At 40.8% G+C, this 12,043-nt stretch overlaps 1 protein-coding gene across 3 annotated transcripts in view; it reads left to right on the plus strand.

Moving 5' to 3' along the window:
* The window catches only part of LOC115470367 (serine/threonine-protein phosphatase 2B catalytic subunit beta isoform), a 129,480-nt gene that overhangs the window by 19,469 nt on the left and 97,968 nt on the right, over positions 1-12,043 (plus strand). For all 3 annotated transcript variants that reach the window (XM_030203470.1, XM_030203471.1, XM_030203472.1), the window contains exons 3-4: positions 1,080-1,191; positions 6,757-6,902. In XM_030203470.1, coding sequence (XP_030059330.1) covers positions 1,080-1,191; positions 6,757-6,902 — 258 coding nt within the window. The remainder of the gene's footprint in view (positions 1-1,079; positions 1,192-6,756; positions 6,903-12,043) is intronic.

Here is a 12,043-nt window from a genome sequence, read left to right on the forward strand (position 1 = left end):
TGGATGAGTGGGAGAAGGAGGATATAGGTAAGAGGGGGGACAGGAAATGTAGACATTTTGTTTTAATCATCATCTGGGATCACATGAATTTTCATTTGTTAAAGTGGAATCAGATTGAAATAAAAGTTTCCTTGTCATCTAGCAGATGAAGCCGTTACGTATGGGTTGTGTCCATCAACTAGCAGGGGGAGATAGAGAGCACTCAACTTTTCACAGTGCCTCATGGCCAGCTAGCTCCACTGCCTCTTCAGTATTCTCTATCTCCCCACGTGGTGTGGCTTGTTCCCACCCTATTTAGGGATTGCTTTGTTACATCCCATACGTAATGGCTTCATCTGCTTGATGACAAGGAAGGGAAAATTAGGTTCTTACCATGATAATTTTCTTTCCTTTAGTCATAGCAGATGAAGCCATGAGCCCTCCTTGTATGATTGTCTGTATTGCAGTGATTCTGATTTTAGGTGCTGTTCTTGTTTCCTGAAGTTATTATATTCCTTCCTTTGGGAGTCAGAAAACAGTCTTCAGGATTCTTGTTACAGTTATAGGAGGATGACTTCATTCCCTCCAGTTCATGTTTGGGAGGATGAGTTTATTCCCTCCAGGAGGATGCAAGTATTCCCTCCGTTTATACAAAGTGGAGGACGAGTTTATTCCCTCCAGGAGGCTGAGTTCATTCCCTCCTTTGTTGAGTTTATGCCCATGTTATGGGGCCATCTTTCACTGTGAGGAAAGTTCATGTTATTCCCATTGCGGTTTGCCATACTGCTTTGGAAGCTTCAAATACTGAAGAGGCAGTGGAGCTAGGTGGCCATGAGGCACTGTGAAAAGTTGAGTGCTCTCTATCTCCCCCTGCTGGTTGATGGACACAACCCATACGTAATGGCTTCATCTGCTATGACTAAAGGAAAGAAAATTATCATGGTAAGAACCTAATTTTCCCTTGAGACGCACTGCCCTAGGTCCTTATCTACTGGCATATACAGCCATGAATAGCATCTTTTTCCACTAATGAACACCGCTCTGCATGTAAAACACATCACCATTCACCAGTGTTCTGTCTTCTTTCTGTTCCCCAACAGTGTGTATTGTACCTTTGGGTCCTAAAGATTCTATATCCAAACACCTTATTTCTTTTGCGAGGTAATCATGAATGCAGGCATCTTACAGAATATTTCACCTTTAAACAGGAATGTAAGTACAAATAATTTTTTGTTCACTTTTTAACATTCAGAGAACGGTTTTGAAGGGCATGTTCAGATATAAAACAGGGTTTTTTGCACAGAAATGGGGTTTTTGAATATTGCCTACCACATACTTAAATACATTTATGTATATATAGCCAATACACACATGATTGGGCATGCATATTTAGGGAGGTGTTCTGGTAGGGTGTTGGGGGTGGACGGTACATTTTCACACATACTTTTATAATTCCAAAAAAATGCGTGCATAATTATATGTTAAATAAAGTACTCGCACAAACAGCCAGTGTTTTTCCGAAGCTAGTTTCCAAAGGAAAATGTTTCCCTCCTGAAAATTGATATGAAGTCTGCAGGTAAAAAGTGCTCACAGACTTCAGTTTTAAGTGCAGCCAACTTGAAAGTGCTATGTACTTTCTGGTCCTGTTTTTACCCCAAACTGAAATCCGGCTGTTTGTAGATACGCTTCTAATTTTATTGCTTTCTAAATAAGTTAAGCCAAAGTGCTTTCCATAGATAAAGTGCCTACTACTACTACTAAGCATTTCTATAGCACTTCTAGACATATGCAGCGGTGTACATATTATATGCAGGTAATTTTTCTGTCCCTAGAGGGCTCACAATAAGTTTTGTAACTGGGGCAATGGAGGGTTAAGTGACTTGCCCAAGGTCACAAGGAGTTTGCAGTGGGAATTGAACCCAGGTTGCCAGGATGAAAGTTTGCTGCATTAACGATTAGGCTACTCCTCCCCTACAGAAGCAGACTTTTAGACTATCGCACACCTCTCCTTGGCTAAAGGTATCTATGTAAGTCAAAAGTAGTTTTTTTTTTTTTTTTTAAATAGCCTGTAGCTTTCACTTAAAGTACCTGAACAAAAAGCAGGTGCAAAATTGTGAGCAGTAATCAAAGTATGCACACTTTTTGTTTGATCATTGTGATAAACTCCATAGTTAAAAAAACAATCTCTGCAGCATTTGCTGAAATGTGGGTAGTTTGATTATCCACCCTTAAAGCTAAAAACATCAGCTTCTACTGAAGCATTCCTCACACAGGATCTGTGTGCCTTGTATTGATTTAGGGGCTGATGTTGCTCTTTGTGATGTATTCTTGCTGAAAGAATGGACATAATTGAATAAGATTTTTATATAAAGAAATTTGTAAATGCAGTGCACCTGATATTAAAAAACACTTGCCTCTGTAGTGTTTGCCCTATCCATGAATTTTCAACAGTGTTATACAGTGCCACTGAAAATTCTTACATTCTACCCTGACACTATCTGATTGCCCATGCCCTGCCCTGGCTTTTTGCCTAGCTCTACAGATAGCAGTATTCAACTGCTCTCCATATAGCTATGCAGTTTAATTTAGGCCAGCTCACTGCTGTCTGTAGAGCCAGTATTTGTCAGTGGTCTCTATGTATATTCATCAGTGCTGAATGTATGTAATATATTTAAACACCAAGGCCAGAGTTAAAAAAAAAACAAAACAAAAAAAACCCGCAGACTGTATCTTCTGGGGTTTTCCTTTTCAAAGGCTGATATTGTGAGCAATAGTTCTGGATTTTATATTGAGCTTGCCGAAAGGGGGACTCGAGTTTGTTTTTTTGAGGAGTAAGGAATATTTTTTGGCATTACTTAATTTTATGTACTGTACTTATAAAATCTGTACCACTGATTTGCTGAATCATTCAAAGCAGTTAACTGTAAAATATTTACATCTATCAGCAGCTGTAAATTTTCTTGAATGAAAATTGTGCAGTGAGAATGGGGAGAGATCCAGAATAATAAACTTATCAAGGAATGATGAATAGACCAGGGTGGGTGTTCATGAGTGCCTATTTTGGTGTTTAAAGATGGGAACACTTATTCACTGGGTAAGTTCTTATGTTCTAAGACATCAAACAATTTTTATATGTTAGTTGAGACAATCCTTCTTACTTCAATAAGGAAACAATAAACTTCCATTTTATAACCAAATAAACTCTAATTCTATAACCAAATAATCATATGGTGGTTTAGTTTTGTCATCAAGCTACCAACAACAGTAGCATAAGATCTGGGCCACACATGTGATTCTTTCATGGTGATCCTGACCCTGCCACCAGAATCATATCCTATAAACCAGGGACCCATCCCACCTCACACTCCCCCCCACTCACATCATATGCTCCATGTTAACAAATAACTGTAGGCCTTGTGTGGGAGCTTGTCCCATATAGGTGACCAGGTTTGTTGAAACTGCATCCAAGCTCTGGGCAAGCCCTTTTTATTTTATCTAACTGTTCCAGCTTCGTGGATACAGTTTATTTCTCCATGCAGTCATTGAGGGGGCATGTTGTTGTCTCCAGCACATTTCTGAGCAAGGAGAAAAGCTTTTTGTAATAAAATGTGTGTTCCTTTTCTTAATCCTAATGACACAAAACTGGAGAACAACTGAATGTTTGCACGCAATGGTATTCTCTTGCCCTAGACTGTAGTAAAAATAGTTCATAAACTGTTACAAAAAAGCCAAATCTTTTCACCGTCCCAAAACGTGTATTAAGGATGCTGGAGAGACTTGACATTTAGGGCATGCTGCATTATCTTCTATCTGGGCTAAGCAGACTTGATGCGGGGAAATGTACAGCCTCATAAATTTATATTGTTGCTCCTGTGAAACAGCAGAGCTTGAGTTTTGTTTTTTGTTTTTTTTCTTCATCAAAATACAAAGTCCATCTCCTGTCACCTGCTCATCTTGCATCAACCTCCCTATTCCAAGCAGATACCATTTGTTCATAGTCCCATTTGGGGCCCAAACTGCCCAGGCTAGCTTGATAAAAAGACAGGCTGGCTTTAGTGTGCCTGGCCAATATAAACGTTTTGGACATAATGGGGCTCATTTTCAAAGTACTCAAATGTACAAAGTTCCATAGGTTACCATGTAACTAAGTCTAAGTGCGTTGAAATACGCCTCCAAGTCTACCATGGCCTTATTCAGAGTGCTCGCATCTAGCATACTGATATAGTGCCTGACTTGTACATATGCGTACCAATCAGATGACAACTACCCTTTTTCCTTCAGAACTTCAAAGGATTTCATTCTCCCTTTCTCTATCACCAAATCTTACATAGATCGACCATTACTAGTCCATTGCTTCAAGTATGATTTATAGCATCAGGATCCAGATCCTTGTTACCCACAAAGGGAGTAACATCGTCAATCATGGAGAATTTTTCAATTGTTACATAGCCAAAGCCAGCCCTGTCTCGTGGATTTTAATATTGGATGCCACTTAGCGGACAACATGTTATAAGGTTTCTGGGTATGCAGATACTAAAACAAATGCACTGGTACAATAAGCTGTTTCTCCAAGGTGACAGGAGTGAAATGCTGCATATTTTTTTTATCCCGTCCACCAAGTGTATCATAATGCATGCTGCATTATATCTGTTCAAAGCAGGAAGCACCAGACTATCTCTCCCCATGGTCATGGACAACTGGTGCATAGTGGCCCTTGTTTTTTTCGTCCACAAAAATTTTTGTAATAGCTTATAAAAACACTTTACATCTCATATTAGTCATATACATTGGAAATGTCTGCAGCACATGTAGCCGCTTTGGAGAAAGAACCATCTTATAAAGTGCTATTCGCCCCTGTAGACTCAAAAGATAATGAAGACCACAATTTCAACACATCTGTAAACTTTTTCAGTAGTACAGTAAAGTTTTTAAAGTAAGCATTGGCCACATTCTTAATTAAATATATTCCTAAATAATTAAGTTTATTATCCACTTTTTTAATGTTCGTATGAATATCCCCTATAGGCACAGCCTCTGATTTGTCCAGATTAAGAGTTGGACCACACAATGCTGTTTTACCAATTGCAGCACTCTAGTCGAAAGCAGTCTGGGCTGAGTGACCACCAAGAGCACGTTGTCTGCAAAAGTCATGCATTTCACCTCCTCCCTAATGACCGTCAGGCCCTGTACATTGCGATCAGCCCTTATTCTGATGGATTCCTCTAGCCAAGGATAAAAATCAGAAAGAAAGCCATTTACCAACACCACTGAGGCAGGATTCATGTATAATACTTATGTCCACGAAGGAATCCCCATGCCCTTACTTATCCAGAAGCTTGAGTAAATAATCCCAGTGCACACAATCAAATGCTTTTTAAATGTCTAAACTGACCAAAAGAGCTGGGTGCCCCCCCTCCGGTAGCTCTATGGCCCATTGCTGCCATGACCCTCCTACCATGTTCTACTGCCTGCCTATTTTGAGCAAAATCCTTCTGATCTTTGTGTATTATATCCGACAGCAATTTAGCCAGTCTTGTTTCCAAAATGTTTACCATGAACTTAAGTTCAAAACTAAACAATGATATAGGTCTATAGGAATCTAGCAATAATGAATTCCTACCAGGTTCAGGCAACACTGTAGTTGTGTGGAATGATTTGCAAGGACTTATTCATGCACGCTTGTTCAAAATATGCTTCCAGAGGCAGAGATATATGCTCATTTGTGGCAAATTCAGGAAAGACACATCATCTACATGCTTTTGCAAATCTTTTTGACACTGGTAGAGTGTTTTAAAGTACTGAGAAAATAAAGAGGTTATTTGAATTTTATCTGTAATCATTTTACCATTATGAGTTTTCCCTCTACAGAACTTTCTATGCCTTTCCAGGGATGTACTAAATGGGCAGGAAGTTTACCATTATGATTCCCAAATTGATATAATTTATGCATATAGAATAGTCTGGACTTAACAGTCTTCTCATGCACTTTAATATTCAGTGCCACCATAGCAACTTATAAATTATCTCTAGTTTCCTGATTCTAGAGGTAATCCAACACCGCTTGCACTTTTTAACTTTTTTTTTTCCAAATACAACAATTCCTTGGCAAGCTGTTTTCTCTTTCTGGCTACGTATGCTGCTGTTTCCCCTCTATGGACAGCTTTCACCGTCTCCCAGAACAAGATGGGAGCAGTGTGCTAAGCTTAATAACTCATTAACCATAAACAACCAGCCCAGCCTATCCCCAGCACTGCCTAGTTTCTCTATGGAACACACAGGCTGTTTTGAAAGGGGGAGTTTTCAAGGATAAACCCTGATTTACCAAAAGAAATCCCTTTAAAAATTGTCCTCTTAATATGGACAGTTATTTAGTTTGGAAAGTAGTTGTAGGTTTTTTGTTTTGTTTGTTTTTAATTTCGTTTTAAATACTTTCCAGTCTGAGAAGAAATCTGATACAGTATAGTCTATAGGGATTCAGTCTGTACCTTCAGATTTGTTCTGTCTCCATCTGCTGGTCAAGAGGACAGTCTCATGGTTTGGTCTGTTATGGTGGAACTGTAAAAATTTGCTTATTAGGTAGGATCATGGAGTTCTATAGTTGAATATTCTGGTACTCCTTTTACTAGTTAGTAGGCCACATGCATCTCGTCTCATGCTTATTTTGATAAGAGCACTGCAGAAGTAAAGGAAGTCACATAAAGATCAATTGTGCTGAAGAGAGTGAAAAAAAAGGTTGTCTGTCATAGTTTTTAATACTTTATTTTATCTCCTTTGTAGGTAAAATCAAGTATTCAGAACGCGTCTATGAGGCGTGCATGGAAGCCTTTGATTGCCTTCCCCTTGCTGCACTATTAAACCAGCAGTTCCTGTGTGTACATGGTGGGCTTTCCCCAGAGATCCACATGCTAGATGATATTAGAAGAGTGAGTAGCGACAATGTATTTGTTTTTATTCTGCAGCTTTCAGGACTTGTCAGAAATCTTCTGGCAGGTGAATTAATTCTTGTTTGCTGTTCTTGTAGTGAAGAGATAAAGAATCCTGCATTTTATGCCATCAGACACCTGAACCCATGGATGGGTAAGAGGTAAACATGAGATTACCATTGCACAGCTGTTAAAGTTATTCCATCTTACAGCCTTATTCAGATACAGCTGAAGCTTAATAGTGGATTTAGATTTTAGGTTTGTTTAATTACTTACACTTTCCAAATCCAAGCTCAAGGCAATTTACAAACAGGTACACAAGTTATTTCTCTGTCTAAGTGGGCTTCAATGTAAGTTGTAGCTAAGGTGATTGGAGAGTGAAGTAACTTGCTCAGTGGAAGAAGTAGAATTTGAATCCTGGCCTCCCTAGTTATCGGCATGTTGCTCCAATTCTGGCCACAAGTTCTGCCACTTTGCCCTTTGTATTTTATAAAGACACATAGATACCTATGTATCTTTATAAAATAGCCTCAAAATAGGCATCTAGTTGGGCTGTATACAGAGGTGACTTGTTATAAAATTATCCTCTCAAAGTGAATCAAAAGAAGTGTGCAGAGAAACACCCAGATCTGCAGGCCAGATCTACATTCCCCACTAAAAGTGAAGGAGAATAGGTTTTGGTCCAAGTTTTGAATTTGTTGTAAGAGCTCTCACCCCTTAACTTGTGGGTAGGGAGTTCAAAGTGAGAGAAGCATATAACAAAACAAAGTGTCATCTTTGATCTGATTTTCAAATGTGCAGGGGCAAATACAAGATTGCTATGTGAAGATCTAAGAGAGTGTGGTGGTGGTGGGGGGGGGGGGGGTAGAGGGATTGAGTAGTGGCAGCATATAAAATGGTAGGCCAGTGAAACAGCTGCAGTGAATTAACATGAGGATTTTGTATTTATTATTATAGATTTTGTATTATTGCTGCTCATTCAATAGTGGAGTGATGTCAGATTTTTTTTAGGACCAAGCAGAAGCTTTATTTCAATGTTCTGGATGAGCTGAAGATATTTTGATTTACAAGTGTAAAACTGTCAGAGGTAGATACAGTAGTCAATGTGAAAGCATGGTAGTGGATCAAAGGACACAGTGCATTTTAGTTGTCAAAAAGGCATTACAGAACATATCTTTCTATAGGCAATCAGAGGGGCAGATATTCAGCCAGTGGCGGTCAGTGTTGTTTTGGCTACTGCCAGCATAATCCTTGGATATTATGCTGGGCCATGTCTGGGCACTGACGTTGAATATTTAGGCATACATGGCCAATTAAAATTTATGCACTTAAGTGCGATATTCAGTATAAGATGAGCTGCATAAAGATAGGGGTGTATTTTATATGGTCCTATTTATGCAGTTACCTTTTGCGATTAAGTGCTGAATATTGGCACTTAACACACAAAGTCAAGTGGTCTGCAAGGTCCAGAATAGCAGAAAACAAAAGAAGACCCACGTGGTGAACCCCCCCCCCCCCCCCAATTTATTCAGCGCATAAGTACATAAGCACTGCCATGCTGGGAAAAGACCAAAGGTCCATCAAGCCCAGCACTCCGTCTCCGACAGCGGCCAATCCAGGCCCCAAGAACCTGGCAAAATCCCAAAATTTAATAACGATCAATGGACTTTTCCTTCAGGAATCTGTCCAGACCCCCTTTAAACTCAGCAAGGCCAGCTACCGTCACTACCTTCTCCGGCAATGAGATACATAAAAACAGCATAGAACTTTTCTGTAACCGCCCAACATGGCCACGTTTTGCCCTCTCAAGAACTGTGTCTGGGGCTTAACATAAAACTAAGATAAATTATCTGATGGCCTTTTGTGTATTTAATATAAGAAAACTACAACTTAATACACCTTAAATGTGTGAAACGACTAAAAGCAACAGCAACTCATTCATAGGTAGAAAAAAAAACAGTGTTACAATACCCAGCAGGAGCAGTCCAATTTTTTCCCTATCTGGTTAGTGCTAAAAAAAAATATAAATGATTAAAAAGATCCCACAGAGATCACGTGACACCATGCTGGAGAGAGGTGTTTTTGTTGGTGATACGTTGAAACCTTCTGCTCAATGTGCTGCAGCGACTAAGAAAGCAAATAGAATGTTAGGTATTATTAGGAAAGGAATGGAAAACAAAATGAGGATGTTATAATGCTTTTGTATCGCTCCATGGTGCGACCACAGCTTGAATATTGTGTTCAATTCTGGTTGCCGCATCTGAAAAAAGATGTAGTGGAATTAGAAAAGGTGCAGAGAAGGGTGACTAAAATGATAAAGGGGATGGGACAACTTCCCTATGAGGAAAGGCTGAAGCGGCTAGGGCTCTTCAGCTTGGAGAAAAGACGGCTGAGGGGAGATATGATAGAGGTCTATAAAATAATGAGTGGAGTGGAAAGGGTAGACGTGACGCGTCTGTTTACTCTTTCCAAAACTACTAGGGTATTCGATGAAGCTACAAAGTAGTACATTTAAAACTAATCAGAGAAACTTTTTCGTCACTCAACGTGTAATTAAACTCTGGAATTCGTTGCCAGAGAATGTGGTAAAGGCGGTTAGCTTAGTGGGGTTTAAAAAAAGGTTTGGACGGCTTCCTAAAGGAAAAGTCCATAGACCATTATTAAAATGGACTTGGGGAAAACCCACTGCTTATTTCTGGGATAAGCAGCATAAAATGTTTTGTACTATTTTGGGATCTTGCCAGGTATTTGTGACCTGGATTGGCCACCGTTGGAAACAGGATGCTGGGCTTGATGGACATTTGTTCTGTCCCAGTATAGGGAAAGGGAAATGGGACTTGATAATACCGCCTTTCTGAGGTTTTTGCAACTACATTCAAAGCGGTTTACATGTATTCAGGTATTTATTTTGTACCAGAGGCAATAGAGGGTTAAGTGACTTGCCCAGAGTCACAAGGAGCTGCAGTGGGAATCGAACTCAGTTCCCCAGGCTCAAAGTCCACTGCACTAACCACTAGGCTACTCCTCCAATACTTTTGTACTTTTTATTTTTGTTGACACTTTTTTTTTTTTGGTGCAATCTCAGTGACTAGGCTGGAGTGGAAGGATATGAAGGAGGTGGGTGGTGGGGAGGGAGGTTGGGGAAGCCCGAGTGTTTATTTTTTCCCACTTCAGCAGTGAATGGACATATTCCTCCTTATGAAGAGTGGCCTCCCTATGGGGATTGGGGGCTTAGCCATACCTTGGTTGGCTCGGGGGTTCTTTGGGGGGTAGGTGTTTTATATGACTGCCCACTATGTGGGGTCTGTGATTTCTTTGGGTGTCTGTTGGGGTCGGGGAGGGTTGGGGTAGGGAGGAGGGGGATGGGGATTTGGTGGGTGGGGTGGAATGTTCAGGGTTTCAGAAAAGTGAGTGTTTTTTGAGCATCTGCCCAGGCAAGCGTCTTTTAACAGGCCTGTTTGGAGGGTTTTGGGGGAGGCTGTAGACTAGGACAGCCTCCCAATTTTTACTATTTATAGATCCTTTTTGCATGCCTCTTTTCTATGGCATCCCCATTAAGAGGTATCAGATATTGCATCAGCTCCAGCTAAATAAAGCAGACATGGCTGTTCTGCAGGAAATGCTCTGTCAGCTTCAGAGACTGCAAAGTTAAAACAATGGAGGGTTGGGGAGTGTATAGCTGCCCCTGCTAGGGGGAAGAAGGGTGGGGTAGCTATTCTTCGTAAAGGTGTGGTGGATTGCTTCCCGATCTGGAGAGTAATTATGTAATTAGTCGGATGTCGGTAGCAAGGAGAGAGATGGTGCTGTGCAGTCTTTATTCCCCCAGTACTTTTGATAGAAGGTTTTACAGGCGAATAACCAGGCATTTGCTCACCTATAGTACTTATCCCTTAGTAGTAGGTGGAGACTTTAACTCAGTTTGGGACTCTGACCTTGATAAATCCCAAATGCTAAATAGTAGTAGTAGTAGTAGTAATCCTAGGAAGGAGACTGTGAATAGGAGTCACAGTTTAATCTGGTGGGTGCTCCACCTGACTGACAGGGATTATAGCCACCTCTCTTGGGCCCACTCAACCCAATCCCGTATTGACTCCCTCCTTTTTTCTGCATCTCTGTTTTCTGAGATCTCACGAACGGAAATAGTTTCCTACATGATCTTGGATCATGGCAAGTTTGGGTGGATTGACAGCCCTCTGGGGCCCAGGGGGCTGGTTCTAGATGGGTTTTTCCCCTTGCACACTATTATAGTGTGGGGTTTTGAGAGAAGCCCTTACAATGCTGGAGGGATTATAAGAATCATAATGGGGAGTATGAGCATGACCCCTTGATTCATTGGGGTGCCGCCAAGGCAGTCCTTAGGGAGGAGATTATTAGTTATGCCAGTCGTATTTGGGGAACCCGAAATAGAGAGATCTTGCGTTTAGAGAACCAGTTGAAGTACGATCATCAACATTATGGGAAGTCCCATCTCGGGGCTCATAGGCAACAAGTTCTGGAAACCCAGACTGCACTGAATGAACTGCTTCATGCCAGAGCAGTTAAGTCCGTTAGCTTATTATGAATATTGTCTCTCTCGCTTTGGTAATAAGGGGGGAGGCTGGTTTCTGGCCACTTGATTCAGCAGAAAGAAACTACTAAGCAAGTATTGGAACTTAAAACACCAACTGGACAGAGTCCGGTCTGACATGGAGATCTGCAGAATTTTTCAGCACTATTATCAATAGCTTTATGCCTCTCATCTGGATGAAGGGCTGGATGGCCATTTGTATCTGGATGGCCAGGTATTACCTAGATTTGAGGCCTCTGAGTTGGAGAGTTTAAATGCACTCATTCATCCTAACGAGGTGATTGTCGTGATTCAGCAGAGCCCCTTAATGAAAAGCCCCAGGAGAGGATGGTTTTCATATGGAATTTTATAAACTGTTGGGAGAAGAGGTGGTGGTGTCGCCTCTTGCAAATGTTTTCCTCTTATGGTGGAGGTGGAGGCTGTTTCGCCGGAGCAAAACACTGCACGGATAGTGGTCTTGCCAAAACCGGGGAAAGATCTTCTTTCTCGTTCTTCTAGGTGTATTTCCCTTTTAAATGTTGAAGTGAACATCCTGGCAAAGATTTTGGCCAACAGGCTTGCGTGGATCTTATCT

Source organism: Microcaecilia unicolor, chromosome 5 (assembly GCF_901765095.1).
Source record: "Microcaecilia unicolor chromosome 5, aMicUni1.1, whole genome shotgun sequence".
Lineage (NCBI taxonomy): Eukaryota > Metazoa > Chordata > Amphibia > Gymnophiona > Siphonopidae > Microcaecilia > Microcaecilia unicolor.